General features: G+C 44.5%; 3 protein-coding genes across 8 annotated transcripts; 1 reads left to right on the plus strand and 2 right to left on the minus strand.

Moving 5' to 3' along the window:
* Nucleotides 1–974: 974 nt before the first annotated feature.
* Nucleotides 975–8040, plus strand: nab2 (NGFI-A binding protein 2 (EGR1 binding protein 2)). Of its 5 annotated transcripts, none has more exons than XM_080001299.1 (7): nt 975–1328; nt 1799–2720; nt 2846–2979; nt 3758–3809; nt 3983–4073; nt 4329–4514; nt 6608–8040. In XM_080001299.1, exons 2-7 carry the CDS (start codon nt 1809–1811, stop codon nt 6703–6705), a joined length of 1473 nt encoding a protein of 490 aa, XP_079857425.1. In that variant the 5' UTR covers nt 975–1328; nt 1799–1808; the 3' UTR covers nt 6706–8040. The 5 variants fall into 5 exon arrangements, with proteins under 5 accessions (XP_079857425.1, XP_079857426.1, XP_079857427.1 ...); XM_080001300.1 differs by having other exon boundaries at nt 4377–4514; XM_080001301.1 differs by having other exon boundaries at nt 2936–2979.
* Nucleotides 8041–9941: 1901 nt separating this feature from the next.
* Nucleotides 9942–13379, minus strand: LOC307230966 (uncharacterized protein). 2 transcript variants are annotated; one of them, XM_080001473.1, is made up of 6 exons: nt 13284–13350; nt 12676–12870; nt 11882–11992; nt 10732–10855; nt 10343–10656; nt 9942–10232 (listed from the first exon to the last, which is right to left on the minus strand). In XM_080001473.1, the coding sequence occupies exons 3-6, from the start codon at nt 11933–11935 to the stop codon at nt 10056–10058; spliced, it is 669 nt and encodes a 222-aa protein (XP_079857599.1). In that variant the 5' UTR covers nt 11936–11992; nt 12676–12870; nt 13284–13350; the 3' UTR covers nt 9942–10055. The 2 variants fall into 2 exon arrangements, with proteins under 2 accessions (XP_079857599.1, XP_079857600.1); XM_080001474.1 differs by lacking the exon at nt 12676–12870 and having other exon boundaries at nt 13284–13379.
* A 3438-nt stretch (nt 13380–16817) lies between these two features.
* On the minus strand, nt 16818–22627 carry LOC307230883 (putative nuclear hormone receptor HR38). The gene is made up of 7 exons (XM_080001363.1): nt 22492–22627; nt 20780–21597; nt 20534–20663; nt 20102–20265; nt 19788–19990; nt 19533–19711; nt 16818–19446 (listed from the first exon to the last, which is right to left on the minus strand). The coding sequence occupies exons 2-7, from the start codon at nt 21593–21595 to the stop codon at nt 19184–19186; spliced, it is 1755 nt and encodes a 584-aa protein (XP_079857489.1). The 5' UTR covers nt 21596–21597; nt 22492–22627; the 3' UTR covers nt 16818–19183.
* Nucleotides 22628–23280: the final 653 nt, after the last annotated feature.

Raw genomic sequence — 23280 nt, forward strand, 5'->3', positions numbered from 1 at the left:
AACAGCGAGCACTCGTGTACTGCAATGCCAATGGGACGCTTTCACGGGAGTCACCTTGTGTCCGCGGTATTTAGTATCGTTTATTTTTATTTTATTTTTATTTTTTTTCAGTTTAGTTCCACTTCAGCCTGCAGACATTATCCGTGGCCCTTTTTAAATATTTGATCGTATTTTATTTTTCTCCGATTCCCCGCGGGTTAGATTGTTTGGCAGCAGATATGATGACGATCATACCCGCAGCTTCTTGAGGAAACAGTCGGTGACGCGTGCGGGGATCCCCCCCCCCCCCCAGGTGCGTCACAGGATCCCCAAAAAACAGACACCACCGAGTACCAGCCTCCACCCACCTGGAGGAGCAACAAACGAAAGAAAAGGAATGATACAAAATAATAATGATAATAATTGATAATAAAAAAACCCGAATAATAACAATAATAAATAAATAAAACAATATTAAAATAATTATATATTGGAAGAAAAAAAAGAACAATAATAACAATAATAATAATACTACTACTACTACTAATAATAATAATAATACCCCCGCAGTGCACTTTAGTGATGAAATTCAGTGTTGATGCTTGCGACCACGGTGGTGGTGCCGCAGCTTCCCAGAGACACTGATCCATTTCTAAAACTGAAGCAAACAAAAAAGCCCCCGCGTTCCGGACACTGCGCAGCGATTGTCTCGAAGAAAGAAAGAAAGAAAGAAAGAAAGAAAGAAGGAGAGAGAGAGAGAGAGACAGGGAAAGAAAAGGGTTAATCTGCGTCTTTTTCAACCCCCCGCCGCCCACCGCTGTGGTTTGAAAGCCGCCTCTCTACCGGGAGAGGAAGGCTCTTTTTCGGTCATGTGGCTGCTGCAGTCCGCCCCCGTGATTCTCGCACCCCACACACACACACACACACACACACACACACACACACACACACACACACACACACACACACACACACACACACACACACACACTGCCAAAAAAAAGAGAAAAAAAAGGCAACAGCAACCAACAGGGCGCAGGAGGAGGAGGAGGATTCTTTCGTTCGCATACGCGCTGCGACTCGGCTGGTGATTAGAATCCACCTAAATGTGGTAGGAAGCGCCCGGTCAAAGGAAGCACCGCGCCGAGGAGGTCGGCATGGCTCTCCGGGTCTGAGGCACACTGCATGTCCATCGATGACGCCGAGGAGCGGAGGATTTCTCACCGAATACCCGTCGGTCCCGCACATTTAGGCGTCGGCTTCCGCCGTTTCTGTCACACGCCCGGATAAGAGCTGATATCCCCGGAGAGGGTTTTCCTTTTTCTTCCACCAGGTCTGATCTGCAGAAGGTAAGAGAATGAAGAGCTTCAATTTTTTTTTTTGGGGGGGGGGAGGGTTCTACCGTATGGTTCTTCAAAAAATAAAAAATAAAGAGAGGACACATGCCTCTGTTATAACCGGTGTTGAAATTGGAACGTGAGGATACCCCGAGAGTCAGCCTTCTCTCCCGATACGCCCAAGTTGAATTAGTGATTGATTTTTAGTATTTCCACCAGAACTCTAGGGGTGTAGGCTGGATGCTGGAAGTGGAGCTTCATCCCCATCTAAGTGGAACTCATTTGTGATTGTGCCATGGTGCTTGTGTTTCGTGTTAATTCCAAAAAAAACCCATATATTTTTCATATTTAGGAAAAACAATATCAGAGAGACAGGGTTGAAGAGACTCCGTACATGATGTGGGGACCTGAATGTTGTTGATCTGTCATACAACTTGAACGAAACGTCCTCACCCTCCTCGCCTCTTTCTGCGTCTCGCCAGGCACCCTGTCATGTCTTTGCCACGCACACTTGGAGAGCTGCAGCTTTATCGAGTGCTGCAGAGAGCCAACCTGCTGGCTTACTACGACACCTTCATCCAGCAAGGTGGTGACGATGTGCAGCAGCTCTGCGAAGCGGCCGAGGAAGAATTCTTGGAGATCATGGCCCTCGTTGGCATGGCCACCAAGCCGCTGCATGTGCGTCGGCTGCAGAAGGCCTTACGTGACTGGGCAGCCAACCCCGCGCTCTTCAACCAGCCCGTCTCCAACATGCCCCTGGGAGGCATTCCCCTATTCAAAGTGGACGGAGCCGGCACAGGTGGATCTGCAGGAGGACCCAGAAAATCTGTGAGCAACGGCCAGCCAGGATCACCGTGTGAGAGAGAGGACAGAGCGTGTCTCACCCCGATGCACAGTGGAAGCCCCAGAAGTCCGTGCTCCCAGGCCTCCCCACAGCCCCCGGACACACACTACAGGGACAAACTGTCGCCCATGGACCCCCACTGGCTCAGCCCCGAGCCAGATGGCAACTGCACTTCAGCGTCTGGCCATGGAATAGAGGACGAGGCGCCCAGCCCGCCCCTGCCGAGCTCTGGCCCACCAGGTCCTTCCACGCCCCCCGGCTCCTCCGCCGCGTTCCCCCCGGCGGCCCTCTCTGCCTGGCCCGGGGGGCAGCTGGACGGGGAGACCGCCCGGGCCGTGGGAGAAAGTGTAGAGAGGCTCCTAAAAACTCTGCCCAGGTCAGATCCCGGAGAGGTGAAGACATTGCTGAGGATGAACAAGAAGATGGCGAAAACGGTCGGCCATATATTCAAAATGGCATCGCACGATGTGAACAAGGAAGAGGAGATCAGAAAGTACAGTCTCATCTACGGGCGGTTTGATTCGAAGCGGCGAGAAGGCAAGCAGCTCACGTATCATGAGGTAGGTTCCAAGGCATCGGAGAGAAATTAAACGGGAAGATTTCCTCTCCACAGCATTATGTCCATAACCCCACATATAAACATTTGCATGTTCCTCTGACTTTACTCAGTGCTCTTTCTCTTCAGTTGATCATCAATGAAGCTGCTGCCCAATTCTGTATTCGAGATAATGCCCTTCTGTTGAGACGTGTGGAACTCTTTTCTTTGGCTCGGCAGGTGGCAAGAAAGTGTGCCTACACCTCAACGTTAAAACACTCTAGGTAAGGACGCCGGGCACCGAGAAAAGGGATTTTGCCACCTGCAACCCGTAGCCAGCCCTCACACCTTCTGTTAAACTCAGAAGTGCACGTTTCAGACTTGTGTGATAACAATCCTCTTCTTCATCTAACATGAGGCAGAAATACCGTTTTCCAGGAATAAAGGACATTAGTGTTTCACCTGTGCATACTTTGCATAACAATACATAATTTCCAACTGCCTTATATTGTCAAAAAATGTCAACGTTTGGCGCTATATTCTTTTCCGTGCTTCCTGCTGATGCTGTAAGGCTCAATGGGAAATCATGGCACGTTGGTGGTTCAAAGGGACGACTCTTTAAACTCCTTCCAGTGGCAACTTAGTAACTATAACTATGGTTTTGAAAGCAGTGTCACTCAGATTATTTTCCCACCTCTTTACTGTCTACTGCACCAACAATCAGAATCCTGCAAACCCAAAGCCTCCAACTCTGCCAAAAAATCAGAAATGGTAGATTTGTCAACATCTTAAGACACATAAAATCTTTTCACAAAAAATGAGGAAACAAACTACTCGGTAAGAAATGTTAAGTACCACATTTTTATTTTTATATTCACTGTTATTATGATCATACATATCACAGATGCTATCCAGTCACACACTTGAAAAGATTGAATCGAAGAATGAAGATGTTGTGGAAAGAAGGGAAATTAAAACTCGTCTAATGTCTGACAACAAAAAAAAAAAATGAAGTTTTTTTTCAAAACAACTTGCTGATCTTTTTTTTTTCTGTGGTTACAGGCCGGGTGCGAATGACAACAACGCCATGTCTCTAAAGAGGGTGAAACATGAGGTAAGAGCACCACTTATACCAACCCCGGCCAAGGCAGAGCTGGTTCACATTAACCGGGTGATGAAGAAGCTTGTTTTAGGTGGATGTGGTGACGGAATGAATTTATCATCATTACATCCGTCCACCAGCATCTTGAAACTTGATCCACCCTGTGTTTAATTTCCGTTGTTTAGGTGATTGTGCAGGAGGTGGAGGGGCCGGACGGAGCGAACCACAGGGCCGACGACGACAGTCTATCTGCGGAGAGCCTGGACAGCGTGCAAGGTAGTCTCCGGCTCGGCCGCCGTCTCTGTAAGATGCTACGGTCGTCCTCCAATGTTATTGTGACACCAGCTTGTTTCTGTGCGTGGTAGTTTTTTGGGCAAATGTCTATCTCTAAACTCCCTCCCCTTTTACGACCATCTTCCATCCCCCGGACATTCCTCATGTTTCTCTAGATGTGAATGTCTGCTTGTGAGAGCCAGGTCGGTTTGCGACAGGACACATTAGTTGACACACGTTTCTGTCTTGTCCTGTTAGACATAGGGTCACAGTGCAACAAATCTCCATCCCCATGCCCCCCCACAGACACCTCCAACCCGGTCAACTGGAGCCGCCATCTCATACAGCAAACGCTCATGGATGAAGGGCTGCGATTGGCTAGGATGGTGTCACATGACCGAGCTGGCAAGATCAGCCTAGGGTCAGGAGGGACTCATCCCACAGGTGAATGTTCGAACGATGCTTCAACAGTTTTGCAAAAAAACGATTATCTGTTGACTCAGGGAAGAGAAGGGTGGGGCGGGGCTTTAAGCTTACCTTTTGCACAAGACCTGTTCACTTTCAGCATTTTTAATGGTGGTTTTAAATATGGAGGGTTTGGGGGAACGCTCACCTTTACCTGTAGCTTCTGTAGTCGCGGTGTGGGGAAACAATATTCTCCATCTCTTTACGCTCTCCATTTACCTCCAATTGATTTTTGCGACGAGAGTCTCAAAAAATAGTTGTGACCAAAACGCGAAGCAGGGTGAGACGTCCCACGCAGCTTTAGGCAAAACATGGGACTCTGTAGCGCAATGGTGGCAATCCATGATTGATAAAAGGAAATATTTTTTACTTCAACAATGTGGTGAAGTTACTCCCTTCAAAGTCTCAACCATTGCTAATGTGTATTGTATTGTGGCGGTGCTTTGTGATTCACTTGCTTTGGATGTTTTGATTCGCTCCATATTTTCATCAGAATTATGTTTTGCGCTGAAAAAGGACGATCGTCGCTCTCCACAAGTCGACCCAAGTAGCCAGAGCCTAAAGCTATTGTCAGTATGTGGATCTACATCGGGTGGAGGAACATTTAGAGTCAGGCGTTCTGCGAAACATTCACTTAAATGCGCAGGGGAGGAGGAAAAAAAAAAGAGGAATTGATGGGTCGAGCGAGACAGACAGAGATCCCTGAACAATGAATGTTTCATGGATCTGCATTTTGTACCACAGTGAGTCATAATCTCTCCGAGGCAACGCCTCCCACCATGCACAGCTGAACTTCACCAAACAGCAAATTAGAGAGGATTGAAGTTAGGAGGGGAAACAGAAGGAGACGGAGACACAGAGAGAATGAGAGAGAGAGAGAGAGAGACGGATGGATGTGTAACACTGTGAAGTGCACACACAACACAGCGTGTTGTCACTCTTAATATATAGCGGGGAATCATGTGTGTAACTTAGCATTCCTGGGCTGTGGCAGCAGCAAAGGAAGCAGATAAATGAACAAGAAAGAAGCAAACAAAGACCCACGGGGGTGGTGGGGAGAGGAAGTACTCTGTGGGCGGCCCCCCGCCCCCCCTTCACCAGCAGCTGACGTCAAAGTGTGTTAGGTGCGTGGGCTGAAGGGCGGGATGGATGGGGCGTGGGGGCGACGGAGTGGGAGGTAATTGGAGGGGCGTTGCATTGACTCACCAAGCGACAGTGTTCAAAAATAAAACCTGTGGGCAGGAAAATGGCATAGCCTTTTTTTTTTATACACCCCCCCCATCCCTCCCTGTAAGAAAGTGTGCGGAAATAATAATAAAAAAAAAAAAGACATACGTTTCATCTCTGACGTTGGCCTGCCTCACTTTGTCCCCCTCACTTTCTCACCCATCTCTGGTTCCTTCTGTCGATCGCCCTCCACTTCACTCTTTTGCTGTTTTAGTTTTTTTTTTCTTATTTTCCAGTCTCAGTTTCATCGGGTCAGTTTTGAGTGTTGCGCTGCATTGAAGCTCTAACCCTTCAGCTCATTAAACTTTGCATTTTGGAAACGGACTCTGCACTGCTTTGCTTTGTCCCGGTGCCGCAAAGCGGCGTTCGAGACGTCGCCCTCAATGTGTATTTTAGGGAGAAGCTCTTTCCCGAAACCAGTGCTCAAGAACTTTGCTGAGATCAAATAAAATGCCGAACAGAAAGCAAAGACGATTAAACCGCAAACTGCAGACCAAAGCTGAAAAATGTACACTCCTTCAATTTCATGCACAATTTATTCACTAGGGAAGGCTGACTTAGTGTTAAGTTGTATTAAGCGCCGTTTATTAGAACGTTCAGGTCCGTGCTCAAAAGAAAAGGTTTTCAGCAGCTCCTAAACGCCAGTTAATAGTAACATTCATTTAACATAATTTCAGAACTCAATCACTAGTTCTTCACACTAAATCTATATTAGACCCTTCTTTATTCTTCAAGGACTACGCTGTGTTTCCTTTGGATTTGTTAGTGTATTGAATAACCAGCTTACGATTTACCTTTTGTCTCGCGGTGCCGAGGTGATGCTCTCCTTTCCCTTTCTCCAACAGACTATGAGAGTAAAGTGGAGAGCAGAGGTTCCGTCGCAGCGTGTCGGAGTAGCAGCCCCAGCGTCACGAAGGACGACTTCGACCACCGGGGGAAATGAAACGTCCCCCCGGGTTTCAACGGGAGTCCCATGTACAATGCGGGCCCGGGCCCAGCACCCGCACGACTCCACACGTTGTTTGGACTGAAACTGAGCAGGTTTCCCTCGTGTTTTTACATCACTGGCATTACGGACGGATATTATCCGCGTCTAAATTAAAATCCCCAAAAATCTGAACTATGTTCATTTGTCTAACTGGCCTCGTGGACCTTCCCAACCACGGCCTTTCCTTAGCTCGGAGTTGTGCGATGAGCCTAAGCTGCCCCGATATTTCCATTTTTACTGAAATAACGAGGCCCACAGATTGTGTAAACTAGTCAACGATACATCTATTTCAGCAGCATCAGTGACAAGCAAGAGGTTACATTCACATTATATAATGTAGACATTAACAGGACACAGACATTTCCTAAAAAACATAGAATTGAATTAAAGTATGTAATAAGTAGTTAATAATACACATAAGTAAGTATAATAAGCATAATAATGATAACGGTGATGAATATAAGTCAAATGTGCAGATTTATAGCATATTGTCAATATCCTTATTTTAGACTAGCGTGTAAAGAGTTAAGATGTTAATGCTGTCCTTCCTCTAGAGTTTCACCAATTATTCAAAAAGGATAATAATAACAATAATAATAATAATAATAATAATAATAATAATTACAATCATAATAATAATTAGAATAATAATAATAATGATGATAATAACAACAATAATATAACAATAATAAATTAATATTATTCATAAGGACATTTTACTCGTGGCTCATGGTATTTGTAATAACTACATTTTTTGACATGCAGGTCACAATACAACTCAAACTTCTAAGGAAAGCATCCATCATCAGACATGGACTGTACTGAACATAATTGCCATACTGTAGGAGCCTCTCGTGGACCCCTAGGACCCCTCATCTCTAAAGCAGTGTTTTTTCCCTCGGGGCTTTATATTGGATTTCTTTGGGACACTCATGCCTCATCACATAGAGAGGAACAAACTGGATCTATCAGCCCTTTTTATTTTTGGCACAACAGCGCCTTCACTACATTTAGCCACGAAATGCAAACATTTGTGTCCTTTGTGTCCGGTGTTTATTTTAACATCTTTAGATTAACTACGACAAGCCTCATGCTCATGCTAGCAATATCGATTTAGAAACATGTTCATACTATGGCAGTGAGGTAGCTTACTGTGCGTTTGTTCTACTCGCTTGGTCTCTTGCCTATTGAAAACCCTCCCAGTTTATGTTAGAAAAACAGATTATTTATTTTATTAAATCTCAATAAATGTTATTTTATTGTTTAAATCAAAGCTGTTGGGGTTTCTTCTTTTTCCACCACCGTTTAATTTGATCTGACATGCCTTCAAGCAGTCGGTGCTGTAGTTTGCGTCACACGACCAATGACACCTCTGCTGTCGTCTTGTTTTTTCCGCTTCTGCAAAGTGTCAGTTCTCTACAGACGATGCTCGCATGACTCACCTGTAGTAGTGATGTCACCACGTCCACTACTTCACACATACCCCCTCCTCTGCTGGAGACCACAGGGTATCAGGCAAAATGCAAGAAGCCGGCAAGCCCATCTCTACAGACCGTAATGTTTCCTGCTGTATTTCACATCAGGCTGAGGTTTGGAAAAAAAACAAAAACATCTTTGACACCTCCTACATCATTGGACCAATTCCCAGGAAATCTGCTTAGGACTAAGCCCCAAAGTTGCTTCCAAGCCTCGAACAGCCCGCTGCCTCAGGCGTCCACCAGCAACTGGGGATTTCATTCAGTTCTGTCTATTCTCTATTCAGGCCTGTTAGTGACACATCTGGAATCCGGGAAAGTCCTTCTGCTTCATGACGTGCGCTGTAGCCGTCTCCTTTTATTGCTTTGTTTCGACCGCCGGCAGTGGTAGGATATTTCAATTGAGAGGGTTTGCCTTTCCCACATTGTTTGAGAGGAGATTAACCCTAACCCTCACCGAAACAATCCCCAAACAGCTATTGCAAGCTACTGCGTAGACGTGCAGCGACCGACGGAAAGCATCCGCCACGTCTCGCCAGGTTCTATCAGCAAGGAAGACCTCCTGGCCAATGATCATGTTCAACGGGACGTGAGGGATGCCTCAAACCCAACACCGCACTCTGCACGCAGGGGAAACCAGCGACCCCTCGTCGCTGCAGCAGGCCACCGTCACTCTCGTCTATTGGAAATCATTGTTTTTCAGGGTGCCAGCCTGGCCGGCAAAGTCACGCGGGCAAGTGTCGGTGAATGCAGGCGTGTTTGTGCGACTATGGATCATTGGAGCTCCCAGGTCCCTCTCAATACACCTAGTTGTAGTGGGTGGCAGTGAGGAGGCCCAACCCAGCAAGTGTTGGTGGTGGAGAGGCTTTGTACGGACATAACAAGGCTTCCGCATGGCTCTGTTCACCACGAAGCCTTGTCGCTGTGAGATCAGCGAAATGCAACACAACACACCTCATTGACCCAGGCAACGTCTTATCTGAGTATGTACAGTCAAAAAACAAAAAACGCCCTTCAGAGTATGAGAAAGTGTCTGCACACCTGTTTAGCCTTTCAGAGCAGCTGCAGTGGAGAAAAAAGGAAATACTCTCAAAATAGAGAACTCCACATTGTTAACGTTTTGTCCAAAAGGGATCTTTGTCAGAACATACTGTATATACAGTATAGACATCTTATGTTCTTCCATTTCTTTTTGCCTAAATGATCATCCAGTGTCCAGCACCCAAGTTGCAAAACAAAAGCAAAACACAAATATTATTGACTGATTCACAGTTATCTGCGAGTAGAAATGTATACATTTATAAAGCCTTGCTGGATTTTTGACAGCTTTTAAGATTGCACATATAACAGGATCTGTTGATGCAAAATAAAAAGTATTTATTTATGTACGTGTATATATATATATATATATATATATATATATATATATATATATATATATATATATATATATATACACACACCAACATATACATACACACACCAACATATACATACACACACATATATATATATACATACACACAGTATATACACACATATGCAGTATATCCACACACACACACACACACACACACACACACACACACACACACACACACACACACACACACACACACATATATATATATATATATATATATATATATATATATACACATATATATACACATATATATACACACACACACACACACACACACACTTTGTAAAGAATATCATATAGGATCATGGGTGCGCAAATATAATAATTTATTTACAATAAAATCATCAAGCTAGTCTAAGTTTTAATGGACAGTACTATTTGAAAGAAGCTGACAGTACAATCGTCTAGGTGATGTGTGTGTGCAGGTGTCGCAGGAACTCCCCTTTCGTGGTGGTGTCGCCGGGGAAAACAGCATGGCAGAACTCACACACCTGGGACTGCAGCTCCAGCTCCGACATGAACATCCCGCTGCTCAGATTCAGGAAGTCCCTCTCCACGATCGGCCTGCATGACCACCCCGGCTGGCGGATAAGACAAGAGAGACAGTTTCTCAAGCAGAAGATGACGACGACCGGTGTTAGGATATTGATATAGACGCCGAGGGGTCGGGAGAACCAAATGCACCACGTACCGCTGTCTCCCCCCGCCCGGTGTGACGGTTGGTTTTCCGCGGGTTTGGGGCTTTCGCATCAGTGACCCCGATAGCTCCATGCTCCTCTGTTTGATGGGCCACATCCAGGCCAAGCTTTCCCATATCTTCCGCGAGGAGGTCGGAGAACCTGCCCACAGCTCTGGCGAGGCGGTCGGTGTCGCCCGGCGTCGCAGCGCTTCGTTCCCTCGCCGTCAGCTGTTGGGGCCGTTCGTGGATCAGGGCGGCGCTCGCTTGGGTGCACTGGACCGGGATGGACTCCATATTGCCGAGGCTTCCATCGGGAACGTGGGCTCCTGGAGACAAAACCAACAAACTAAATACAGCATCGTGCCCAATGACATTCTATGCATGTGATGAGCTATTTGGACCTTGCTGTTTCTGCAGAGCCTTGGAGAGGTGCTGCAGCAGCGCTGTCTGTCTCAGGCAAACTGAGCGGAGGTGATGAAACTGCCTGTAGAGTTCAGTGTAGGCTTCTTCCATCTCAACGGGGACCTGCAACCAAGGACAATCGCATGGCATTCATATTAGTCCGCATAAACCTGGGAAGGAAAATGTTTCACTGTGCAAATATTGAAACGACGGCCTGAAATGGCACGGCAGCGTTCTGACAACACAGTGAAAATAGTCAGGAAATGTCAAGTCCAACGAAGTAAGAAGAAAATGAGGAAATGAAAGCTTTTTGGAGAACAACAGGGAGGCCACAGAGTTGAATACTGTGTCAGATCCTGGCTGATTCTGTGTCTTACAAACAACTTATTCATTGATTGTCCCCTTTATTGTGCGTTATCACCGGGTGTCACAACATTTCACTGCATATATGTACGACCGTATGTATATGTATGTGACAAATAATCACTCGATCTACGTTATTCATAACATTCATAACATAAATCAAAGTACATTGGATGCACAAGAATGCAGTAGTAGTATTGTGCTTAACGCAACAGCGCCTGCCATACAGGGAAATGAACAACATCCACACCTCACATCCAGTGACCATTCAAGTGGCTTTATCGGTGTGCTATATATACTGAAAAAGCATTGAATCGTGGTGGTGAACGTATATTTTCCTCATGTTCGCATCAAGAGAAAAAATATTAATCAAGTGAGTTGCAGGAATGAAATGACCTTCCCTCCCCATGAAACTGCATTAAAAAGTGGTTTAAAGAGCGTACCATCATATCCCCAAATTTAGTCTACAATTTCACTATAATTATATTTTTATTTATACAATTAAGTATTGGCAAAAACCAAGCCAATAGGCATTAGAGAGTGGAAAGAGGTTTTGTGCAAGTTGTTTACCATGTCACTGTTGTTCTACAAAGTGCATGAGGAATTCTGTTTTCCAGTTCTATGCCGGTGGCGACTGCGCATGTCAATAGTGAGATTATTTTAATGTTAAATACCTTCTGAAACTTTAATGACACCTGCCCCTATAATGCCCGCTGTCAAACAACGCGAAAGAATATATATTACGTCCATACAAAGTGTAAATATTATGTACTAAAAAAAACTTACAATGTAGACGCTCAATCGTTTCTCGTCTGAATGAAGGAAGCTCCGGATCCGCATTTTTGTGGTTGTGACGTCACCCTTCCAAAGCCGGACAACTTATGCTTCGTCGGTGTCCTTCAAAATAAAAGTATTAGCAGAATCAATTAAATAATATATTCTACTACTACTACTATTATTATTAGTAGTAGTAGTAAATGATACCACCACCACCACTACTACTACTACTACTAATGATGCTTCTGCACTGCTGCCAAGTTGTTATTAGATATTTGAAAATTTCCACAGACTAAAAATTGTTGATTAGTATCATAAAACATGCATGCAATGCATGCAGGGCCTGTGACAAACACTGTAAATATCTTGGTAAATATAAATGGTTTCAGAAACATCAATCGTTCATTTCGAAATTTCTGTCGTATTTGCAGTGACATGGCCAAATATAGCCAGCCCCCCAAATTCACCTTTTATAGGCACCCAGATAATAAACATGTGTGATATATCATCACTATTTGACCCTTAGTTACTCAGCTGAAATGACTGCGAACACCACTTGATCATGTGAGCATGCACTTGAGATGGGTTTAGGGAATTCAGTCACATGTGGAATGTGGCAGATGTATAAATAGAAGGATATTCCTGATGTTAGGGGAGCAGAGTCCTGAAGGTGGCAAACAATCCACCCATCTTCTTACGAGGACAACTGTCTTTGCCAGCCCACCGCTAAGATCACATCTAAAAGGGTCCTGAGCCCCTCTGCTCCTACCGGACACCCCATTATATAACCCAGTGTAACGTACTCCGTCGAGTTGAAAGCAGTGTTCACCCTCCACACGCTTAAAAGTGCTGAAAGAATCGCATCTTGGTCAGCGCTCCTCCTTCTCCACATTGTGTGAAAGCTTAGACGGTGGGAGGCTCAGTCCAGGGCTCTCCGGGCTCCAGGGAACACAAGCCGTCCCTTATCTACTTATCTCTCTCCAAGGACACTTTTCCTGCTAAATGTTAGAATAGGATGGAATAGAGTGGGATAGAATTGAGTAGAATAGAATAGAATAGAATAGAATAGAATAGAACAGAATAAAATTGAAAATGATAGAATAGAATAGAATAGAAAATAATAGAATATAAATAATAGAATAGAATAGAAAATAGTAGAATAGAATAGAAGATACGTTAAGATAAGATAATAGAATAGAGTAAAATTGATAATGATAGAATAGAAAATAATATAATGGAATAGAATAGAATAGGATAGAATAGAACGGAATAGCGTAAAATAGAATAGAATAGAATAGAATAGAGTTCTTCCCACAAAAGTATTAGGAACCCAATGGGAACACTCGCTGACTGGAGCATTTACTTAATCCGCACAGATCGTTGTTCAGTAAGTGATCAGTATTAGTCTTACTTGTTGATTTATGGTTTTATGTGGTGATCCATGTCGACCATCAGCACCAGGGTGTTCTCCGTCCCAGATCATGAGTTTGGACAGACTACAACTTACCCCACCCCAACCAACCTGGCATGGCCCCTGCCCCACTCCCTCCGCACCAACACCACATGTCCTCTGCAGAGAAGTTTATCGTGTGTGTGTGTGTGTGTGTGTGTGTGTGTGTGTGTGTGTGTGTGTGTGTGTGTGGTAACAGGGACGGGTTGGGGGGTGAGGGGGGTGGTGAGAGGGGGGGTGAGGTGCTGTGAATAACTGCTGGGCAAAAAGCCCAAAACTGCCAGTGCAACACTACCCATCCTGTCAAGCTTGTTTTATAATTAACGTTTATAAGTAACATTCTCATATTCTCATACCGAGCAGAGTGGAGTTTCCAACCCAGCTTGTGAGAAGGGAAGACACGGGACAGACACAGAGAGAGCAGGGAAGAAAGAGAGGTTTGTGTCGAGAGCGTTAGTGGGTGTGTTGTCGTGTGGCAAAAGTGTTTCTTAAAAGAGTCAAAGTGTCGTCCAAGGAAGGACAACCGGTGAACCAGCGACAGGGTCATGGGCACCCAAGGCTCATTGATGCTCGTGGGGAGTGAAGTCAAGCCCGTCTGGTTCGATCCCACAGAAGAGCTACTGTAGCACGAATTGGAAAAAAAAAGTGAATGCTGCTATGACAGAAAGGTGTCAGAACACACAGTGCATCACAGCTTGCTGCGCATGGGGTTGTGTAGTTGCAGAGCGGTCAGAGTGTCCATGCTGACCCCTGTCCACCACTGAAAGCTCCTACAATGGACACGTGAGCGTCAGAACTGGACCATGGAGCAATGGAAGAAGGTGGCCTGGTCTGATGAATTACATTTTCTTCTACATCATGTGGATGGTCGGGGTTAGGGTCTGATTCGATGGAGCATCTATGGGATGTGCTGGAACCACAAGCCTGATCCACGGGGGCCCCACCTCACAACTTCCGGGACTTAAAGGATCTGCTGCTAACATCTTGGTGCCAGATACCACAGGACACCTTCAGAGGTCTTGTGGAGTCCATGCCTCCACAGGTCACAGCTGCCTTGGCGGCACAAGGGGGGGCTACACAATATTAGTGGTTATTAGTGGTGGTTTTAATGTTGTGGCTGATCGGTGTATTACAGTTCAGTGCTTTGCTGGCATTGAAAATATGCTGTATATTCATGCGGTATACGTGATCTAAGACCAGAATGAATCCATCAAATATTGCCAACCCCTTATATTACACCAGCTTCAATAAACAATACCTTGAAAAAGGGGCTGGGATTTATTTCAAGTGAACAGTCGGAGATGAAACAAAAACTGGTGTCAAAGCTCTGTGTTGACTCCACGTTCTGCAAGGGTGGTGCTTTTTGCAGACTAGATCAAAAAGGAAATCCTATAGTTTTATCTCTCCTTGAGCGATCCTTCAACAACTCTTTCAGCAAGATTCCTCACTTGCTGGACAGCATGGATATGGCCCAACAATGGATTTTTTGGGATTCAAATCGGCACACACGTGCGCACGCGCACACGCACACGCATACCCACAAACACACACACTCACACCCACACACACACACACACACACACACACACACACACACACACACACACACACACATGCACACACACACACGCGCGCTCAAACATACCTAACGATTACATGTGTGCTATGCAGACATGCCTCCAACAGTCGTCCCTGTTACACACTTTGTGCATTAGGAGCATAACGCGGCGGGCTTACTATTCACTTATGAATTTAATCCTGTGGGCACAAAGAGCTTAAGAAAGAGATACGGGCAGTTGGGGTTTTCACAGTGCTGGCATGGCCAACCACGTCTGCCAACTCATTTATCACTGACTCTCTTGGTGAGGGAGAACAGATCCAATTACAGAGGTTTCCATGGGCTCAACAATGGCTGGCTAAAAATACACTGACAGAGGGTTTTCCAAACTCAACCATACATAAATTATATGCACGCCCGCACAACACACAATCAGGTTTGTGTAAATATAAGTGTGCAAATGAACATGTATTTGCTAGAGAATTAACTAACTATTAACTATTAACTAACTGAGACTAGAGAAGCTCGCCCAACAAAAGCTTGACATTTAATTTGACTATAAAGCAGAATATTGCACGTGTTGAAATTGTGAAGGATTTTTCAGTAATAATCAAATGTTGCTTGAGGAGACGATTGTGTGTGTCTGTGCGTGCGTGCGCAGAAAACGGTTAGATAAAGAAGCACGGGAGACCCCACGGAGCACTAAACAGCTTCACAGAGTTATTTACAGCACAGTCCATCAATAAACGACAGGTGCAGCATCCTCACAGACAGAGCACTATTAGTTTCCCTCCCTCTGGAACAATATCCTTTCCAGCTCTCTCTCTCTCTCTCTCTCTCTCTCTCTCTCTCTCTCTCTCTCTCTCTCTCTCTCTCTCTCTCTCTCTCTCTCTCTCTCCTATTAATCTATTTGACTCGTTAAATCTTAGATGAGAGAACTAGTTTGAGTTCACAACGGGGAGGAAAAGTTTGCAACTAACTAAAACAACAGTCCCAACGACGACTTTGTGCTGTTTCGCTGCAAAACCTGCATTTGCTTCACGTAAACAGAAAGCGGCTCACAGTACAAAAGGTACCGTTTAAGGTTTTGTTCGTGTGACAAAGATATATTAAGAGGAAACTACCACCAGAAGAGTGCATTATGTCTGCTAAGTAGAACCACTCTGAGTGTCGTCTCCTCCTTTCGCTAGAGTCTGGTGAATGTGAACAGGCATATACAAAAATAGGCACACTGGTATGTTTGTGTAACAAATCATGATGACATGTTTGGCACAAATTTGAATTGCGAACATGCTGTCTCATGTGCACGGAGCGTAATGCTAGACCTTGATCCCCAATCCAGAGTGTTGCATGACGGGCCAGAGGTCAGAAGGAACGGGGTCAACAGCAGCTCCAAATGATTTCTTTCCTATTTGGGCAAAAAGAAAAAACCCGGCGGAGCCTAAAGCCGTGACATTGGGAAATTTGTAAAAAAGAATTCCCACTAATGTATTTTGAGCTCGGCCCGAGCACCGCGACAGAATACGAGTCGCCGGCCCATCACAGGCGCACATTCCGTTCATTTGTCGGGTACAAAACGGACGATTGGACACTTCATGCCGCTTGAAGTGTGTGTGGATACGAAATGGCTGAGGTGCGTATTGTTTTATAGCATAACTCCTTATAGCACGGGCTTCTTCTTCACGCCTCCTACTCTTTTCTCCTCCTCTACCCTGTTTTCCACTCGCTCTGCCAACACCAAAATCCAAATGACCGGAACGCGGTGTACAGTGGGATCGGGTATCAAGCGGTGGAGCACTGTCTGTACACTCCGAGTGCAAGTCAAAGAGAGCGTTCCTCCTCCTCTGGCCGTGGACGTTACGCCTACATCAGTACACTGTGTGATAGAATACCATCTTTGTAGAAAAGTACACCAAACACAAACAGAGATTTGGGTCTTTTTGCTTTTTTTTTTTTTTTATGAAAATAATGTCACTCATTTGCAAAGCGGGTCACATTATTTACACATCATTTAATTTCTGTCAGGCGGTGATTTTTTATTATCATTATTTATTTAATAATAACGAACACCATTTCTCCATGAATATGACAAATATTATAACAAAAAAACGATCAAATATTCCCAAGCCTTTAAAAACTAAACAGACACAAAGTAATTGTTCGGAGATTTAGGGGGAGAATACAGTACCGACGTGTTCGAACACTGCATGTCTTCTTAGCTGCTCATATATTTATCACTTTTTTTTTGTTTTTTATGATCTGGATTTAAGAAATTTCTTTGTGGTTTTGCAATGACAAAAAAACAAAATAAAACTCAACAAACTACATTTTGAGACTTTTGAGAACAAAATGTAAGACAACACTTACAGTAGCAGACACAAATAAACCACGAACAAAAACAAATTAGATGTTGAAGAAACAAAAGGGCCGTGTATTTGAGTCTCTCTCTCGTATGTATGTATGTACTGTATGTATGTATGTATATATATATATATATGTGTATATATGTATGTATGTACATACTGTATGTATGTATGTATGTATGTATGTATGTATGTATGTATGTATGTATGTATGTATGTATGTATGTAAGTACACATTATATATATATGTATATATATATATATATATATATATATATATATATATATATATATATATAGGTATAAACACCTATCTGCTGAAACCCCAACCCTAACTTTTAGGAGTGGCCTCAATTTAGATTTGATTCGTTTCAGATTATATTGAGATTTTTTTCTTCAATTTAATGTTACTCACAACTGTGTCCTTAACCGTAATTATACTTAATAAGCAACGTTAGTGTTCTTGACATGACACTTATATTAATTATATTATACATTACATTATCTCTTACATAACTGCAGCGGTTAAAGTAATGGATGGGTGAAATTTCTGAATTCACACTGAATTGGCATGTAATAAAAATGGGTGGTCGTGGCAGGATCCTCAGGAGCGTCGGTGCATAGATTTTTGGACGGTCAAGGCCTGTAGCCCAGTGTGAGTGTAATCGGTGATCAATAAAAAAAATTGTTTCGAAACACAGCTCCTGAGCTCCTGAAGTGTTTATGTCTCCGATTTCAAGAAATTGAAAAGGTGGCAACTTATTGAAAAATGAGCTTGTTAAATATGATGAGCAATGGCGGCGCAGACATGGATTTAGAAAATAATATTTACTAAATCCACGTTTTATCTCACATCCATATTATGAACATTGCAAAGATGGCAACTGTTCTAACTAAGGGCCTTGGTCGTCTAAAGATGGAATGAAATGCAAATTCAGCCACTTAACTACGGTACGAGCGGCCTGGGAACCAGACGAAGCTGCAAGCTCATGTTCTGTTTGCAAATTGGTCTGGCCCTCTCAGGCTACTGTATGAATGAAGAATGAAGCTTTGTAAAAAGGCACTTTTCCCCTAAAATCCTGCCTGTGTATCTTTCTCTGCATCAAAACCACAACAGATTGAGCCTTAATGGAAATGGTTTCAGGATTGTACTTGGAAACGGTAACAATTAACGAAATTAGCCCTTTGAGGATGTTGCAAAGTGGCAGCAGTAGAATTATGGCAGGATATTCAGAATAATGTAAGGCTGTAAGGTGTGAAAATGATCTTATAAAATAGTGTAAACTTTGGTCCGAGACCTTCCACAGGTACATATTTAGGACAAATCTATTTCATGGTACTAAAAAAAGGCCTTACTCGTGAGAGACTGAAATAAGAGAAAACAAGCAAAGAAGTGGAGATTTAAGTCAGACTATGTCTCTCAAGTTATTTTTATTTACGCTGGGACGTCCAAAATAATAGTGACACACAGAAACAAGCTCTAAAGCGGTTTGTGTTTATGTCAAACTGTTATCTTTATAAATAGTTAAATAATTTCATGTACACACCCATGTTCTACTTGTTTGCAAAGTGATGCAGCCATTCTGCAAACAAACACAGTTAACTCTTAAGGTCCTGAAATGTTGCCATCGTCGTGTCTGTCTCGGTTGATGTAGACATATCCACCAGGGTGTATATACATACTTATGTAGATGCTAATGAACCAAACTGGTTGGGAGGCCCCCGGAGAGTATAAGTGAGTGCGGTTAAAAGAGAGGACTCCACCGACAGGAAGCGGATACATCCCTCTCCGCCCGAGGCCAACAGAATTGAGAGTAAAATAAAAAAACAAAAAGAAAGAAACTAGGATCTACGTTCTTCCCGTTCCTTTAGCTTTCTTTGTCCAGGGTTGAATCATCCAAGAGGGATTACCTTGTTCTGATCTCTGCATTATTGTCCCGTCAGAACGGTAGGGCGTCCAGGAAGATTTTTTCCACGATGGGCGGAGGGGGGACCAGGTCCTCCAGCTTCAGGTAGAAGATCCGCTGCAGGCCTTGGGTGCAGAGCGTCCGCAGCTCAGGAAGTTTGCCCAGTAGCCGTGAGAGGAAGTTGGGCTGGTTTCGGATCGGGTCGGACGCGTTTCCGCTCATATGCTCCCTCAGTGATGTGATGAGATGGTTCTGAAACTCCTCCACCCGCTTGGGCTCCTTAAGGCCATGGCGATCTGAGTGCAAAGACATCGCAATGAGCAAAAAAACACTTCTGGCAGCCGAACACTCGTTAGGTCAATGCAAAACGTGTGTGTCTCACCCGTGATAATGACAAGTGCCGCAAGACAGGCAAAGTAGGACACATCTAGGTTCATGCGGTGAAGGTTCTGAGAGAAATCCATGATGGAGTCTATCCAGTCGCCAAAGCTGCGGACGCATTGCGTGCGGTGAAGGACCACTCCGTTACAGAAGATCAGCTTGCTCTTCTCAGGACTCGACCTGCACGCGCATAACAGCTTTAGAGAGCTGCGTGACACCGTACTCAATCAAATCGACCGATATTTACCAGCCCCACCTGTACGCCAGTCGAAGAATGAACAGCTCCACAAAGGCGGACTCCAGGAGGAGCTCCTGATCCTCGCCGCAGAAGTCTACGAACCCCGGAATGGTCTCGGCCCAGGTCTTTATCACATCCATAGCGCCGGAGAGCAGGTCATAGAATTGCTGAATGTCTCCCGCATCCTCCTTCTCTGACAGGCTGACCACCGTCTCCTGGTACTAAAGATGGAAAAGACAAGGTGGGTAACAGTTCCCCCCGTGTCCGGCGTTTGCTGTGTTGAAGAGAGAGGGTTTCGACATATCCCACCTGATGGACGGGTCTATGCGTACCTTGGAGTAGTCGAGCTTCCCGATGGTCGGATTGGAGTCCAAATGAGCCCGGACCAGGGACGTTATGATGTTTATCGGGGGGCTGGTGGGTGAAGTCTCTGGCGCCGTCTTAGGTTTGGACGGAAGACGACCACGGCGACCTTTGAGGCTGTCTGTGCGGACAACTGTACGAGAGAAAAGGGGGGGGGGGGGGGGGATCACTTAAAGTACATGTCTATGAATCTCAAAAGGCTGTCACTGGACTTTGCGTCTCGAAATGCAAGTACAGTATCCTTTACACATCTTTTTTTACAGCCGGCATTGTAAAGCTCCAATTTCATATGCCTTTCATTCCTTGCCTTGGTATCACAAGGGTGTCTTTACATGCCACGGTTTCGCATCGTCATGTACACAAGACACTGCAAGCTGTTAGAATTCAAGACATTACTTTACCTTCTTTAACCATTCCCACACCGAGACACTTTTGGAAGCGGCAGAATTGACACCGGTTCCTCCGTCGCTTGTCAACCGGGCAGTCTTTGTTGGCGAGGCACACATATTTAGCATTTTTCTGTACAGTGCGCTGTCAGACATAAACAGAATTAGCTTTTATGATAATCGACGGGAACATTGTCTTTTTTTAAATTATTATTTGCTAAGGGAAACTCATAGAAGGAGAGTCACTTCACCGATCTGTACCTTGAAAAAGCCTTTGCAGCCTTCACAGGTGCGCACTCCATAGTGCTGGCAGGATGCGTTGTCCCCGCACACCGCACACCGGCCATCGCTGGCCACGGGGCTACAGGTTTGAGGAGATGTCAAGTTTCTTTCCATTATTCTAGGGCTTTCCAGGGGCCCATGGTCTGGGGATATGGGGGTGCATTGCAGCTGAGAAGTTTGCTGCTGCAAAGGCAGGGAGAATGGGTTCTCTGTGCTCTGGTCCTGGTGATGCCCCAGGGGAGAGAGCTCCTCTGTCGGGGAGTTGAAATAAAAAAAGGAGCGCTGCTGGGCCAAAACGGCCTTTTCAACCACCGAGGAGGCCGGGGCTGGGGAATAGGGGCTAAAGGAGTCCCAGACGGGTGTGTTCTGGCCCTGGAAGCCCAGCACCGGTGGAGAGGCGGCAGCGTAGACGGGGCTGCTGTAGTAGTCCGAGCCGCAAGAGGACAGTGTCTCATCGAGGTAGCTAAGTGCAAAGGAGCCTGGGTAGCAGCCATACACCTGAAGATCGTCCAGTTTGAAGTTTTGCAGAGGGCTGGAGCCCCCATCCACTGTGGGGGGATTAAATGGAACACTTGAGGCCGGGATAGTGGAGGTCACCTTGCAAGAGTAAGCATCAAACTCCCCCGCGTAGCCACTGCCAACCAAGGTGTTGATGCTTGGCAACGAAGAAGCAGACAGCTGGTCCTTTTGGTCACTGATGTCCATTACTAATTTGGCATTAAGGTCAGTGTTTAAGAATTCAGAGCTGAAGTTGTCATGAGGCAGGGGTCCAAATTGGGTTTGTGCACAGGGCATTGCTGAGAAAAGGGATGTGATTATTAAATACAAGGCAAAAAAAAAATGAGTTTATGTCCTGTTTAAACTATGAGTGAACCCCCCCCCCCCAACCTCCACTTCCCTAACCTTGTCTTAAATGACACTTATAGTCTCCTTGCATTTAAGAAATGCAAATAGTTTTGCAGCTAGAAGGCAAATTAAGCAGTAGACTATTGTATTGCTGGCTTTTAATACATTGAAAAACTCCACCATGGCAACTCTTATCCACAAGGACTGTACTTAGGAGCACAGGATATTGTATTTCGGGGGGAAGGGGGGTGGTGGCGCTGAATGCCAGGTGTGGTGGGAAAAGTGGCCGTGCATATACAGTGGATTACTCAGTCAATTTCAACTACAGCCGAGCAATTAAAAACAAATTAGAATGAATAGTCTTACAAACAAATATTTCACAACACAAACCATTTTGTGTTGGGAAATACTTGGCTGTATTAAGCACACATACACTTGTTGGACCCATGTTTAAACTAGACAAATATTGCATTCGGCTTCGGTTCACCTATTCCTTGGATACATATTAGAGTCTGTACTCAATACACTGTCACATCAAAGTAGTAAACAGGAATTCCCTACAAAAATCGTATTTTTTGGCTGCAACCCAGAATAACTGAATGATCACCGTAGTAATGGTATATGCTGTAGACACTGGAATTTTTAAGGTTGAGCTGTATATCAATCTAGATAAACAGTTAATAATAGATTTGTTTGCACTCAGATTACTACAGATAAGGACCATTTTGGGGGCTGCCTGTAAAAGTCATAGGAAAATATAATAAATACTCTATACTACAGCCTCACAAGCAGGCAATCATTTCAAAAGGAGAACTGTAGTGCAAAAAAAAGTCATTTCCACTCACCTGGGTTTCACAATTTTCCTGTCTTTGGAGATTCTTTTGCTCATTTATTATTCCAAACGAGTGAAACATGAATGTCACCTCTGCCAACTACTTTAAGAAGCACACACCTACCACCATGCAGTCAATTTTATTTTGGTGGCACCGACGGGGGCGTGTCTTTGACCATATATGATGAAGAGGGCGGTGACACTTCCCGGGTGCTGAGCCAATCGCAGCGCGTTCTCATAGACGCTCTTCAGATTGACGCACGCTCGGGATTCCATTGACGCAATAGGCGGTGGACCATGATCTATATTTAAACCCCCACGGACGACGTCACGACAACGTGGGACTATAATTGGCCGATGTCTCCTATAAATAAGCATTTTACCACAGGAAATGTCGTTTTAACTGGAATTTACACGTGTACAAGACCGTTGTTTTCCATGGTAGAGTAAGGATATGGATTTAAAAAAAAAAAACAAAAACAAGTATTTTGCGCTGCACACTCGAATTTGAATGGGGGGAACCTATCACCAGCAATACAGTGAATGAGTATCTTATTTCATGCCATTGTGAACAAGTTTCAGTAAGTAAAAGTGAATAAGTGTAATATTTATGTGCAGTCGACTATGTATATACCAACCCTTTGGAGATGTGTATTCACCTTATGCAACTTATGTATTGTATTAGTGGATAAATCGCAAGGTGCTTGAAGCATATGAGCATCGTTTCAAAATAACATTAGAAATCTAAGTTTTTTTTCTACATCCCAAGGTATTGTATGTCAATTATGTATAACCTCAGTGA

This window comes from Zeus faber, assembly GCF_960531495.2.
Source record: "Zeus faber genome assembly, chromosome: 5".
NCBI lineage: Eukaryota > Metazoa > Chordata > Actinopteri > Zeiformes > Zeidae > Zeus > Zeus faber.

Excerpts from the sequence above, each read along its gene's own strand:
- nab2 (XM_080001299.1), top strand. The coding sequence starts at position 1,809 with ATGTCTTTGCCACGCACACTTGGAGAGCTGCAGCTTTATCGAGTGCTG. Across the intron at positions 2,721-2,845 it reads AGCAGCTCACGTATCATGAG|TTGATCATCAATGAAGCTGC; the intron begins GTAGGTTCCAAG and ends CTTTCTCTTCAG. Across the intron at positions 3,810-3,982 it reads TAAAGAGGGTGAAACATGAG|GTGATTGTGCAGGAGGTGGA; the intron begins GTAAGAGCACCA and ends TCCGTTGTTTAG.
- LOC307230883 (XM_080001363.1), bottom strand. The coding sequence starts at position 21,595 with ATGCCCTGTGCACAAACCCAATTTGGACCCCTGCCTCATGACAACTTC. Across the intron at positions 19,991-20,101 it reads GGAAGCTCGACTACTCCAAG|TACCAGGAGACGGTGGTCAG; the intron begins GTACGCATAGAC and ends TTCCATCTTTAG. Across the intron at positions 19,447-19,532 it reads GGCACTTGTCATTATCACGG|ATCGCCATGGCCTTAAGGAG; the intron begins GTGAGACACACA and ends CTTTGCACTCAG.
- LOC307230966 (XM_080001474.1), bottom strand. The coding sequence starts at position 11,935 with ATGCGGATCCGGAGCTTCCTTCATTCAGACGAGAAACGATTGAGCGTC. Across the intron at positions 10,657-10,731 it reads GGCTCTGCAGAAACAGCAAG|GAGCCCACGTTCCCGATGGA; the intron begins GTCCAAATAGCT and ends TTTTGTCTCCAG. Across the intron at positions 10,233-10,342 it reads CCGGGCGGGGGGAGACAGCG|CCGGGGTGGTCATGCAGGCC; the intron begins GTACGTGGTGCA and ends CTTATCCGCCAG.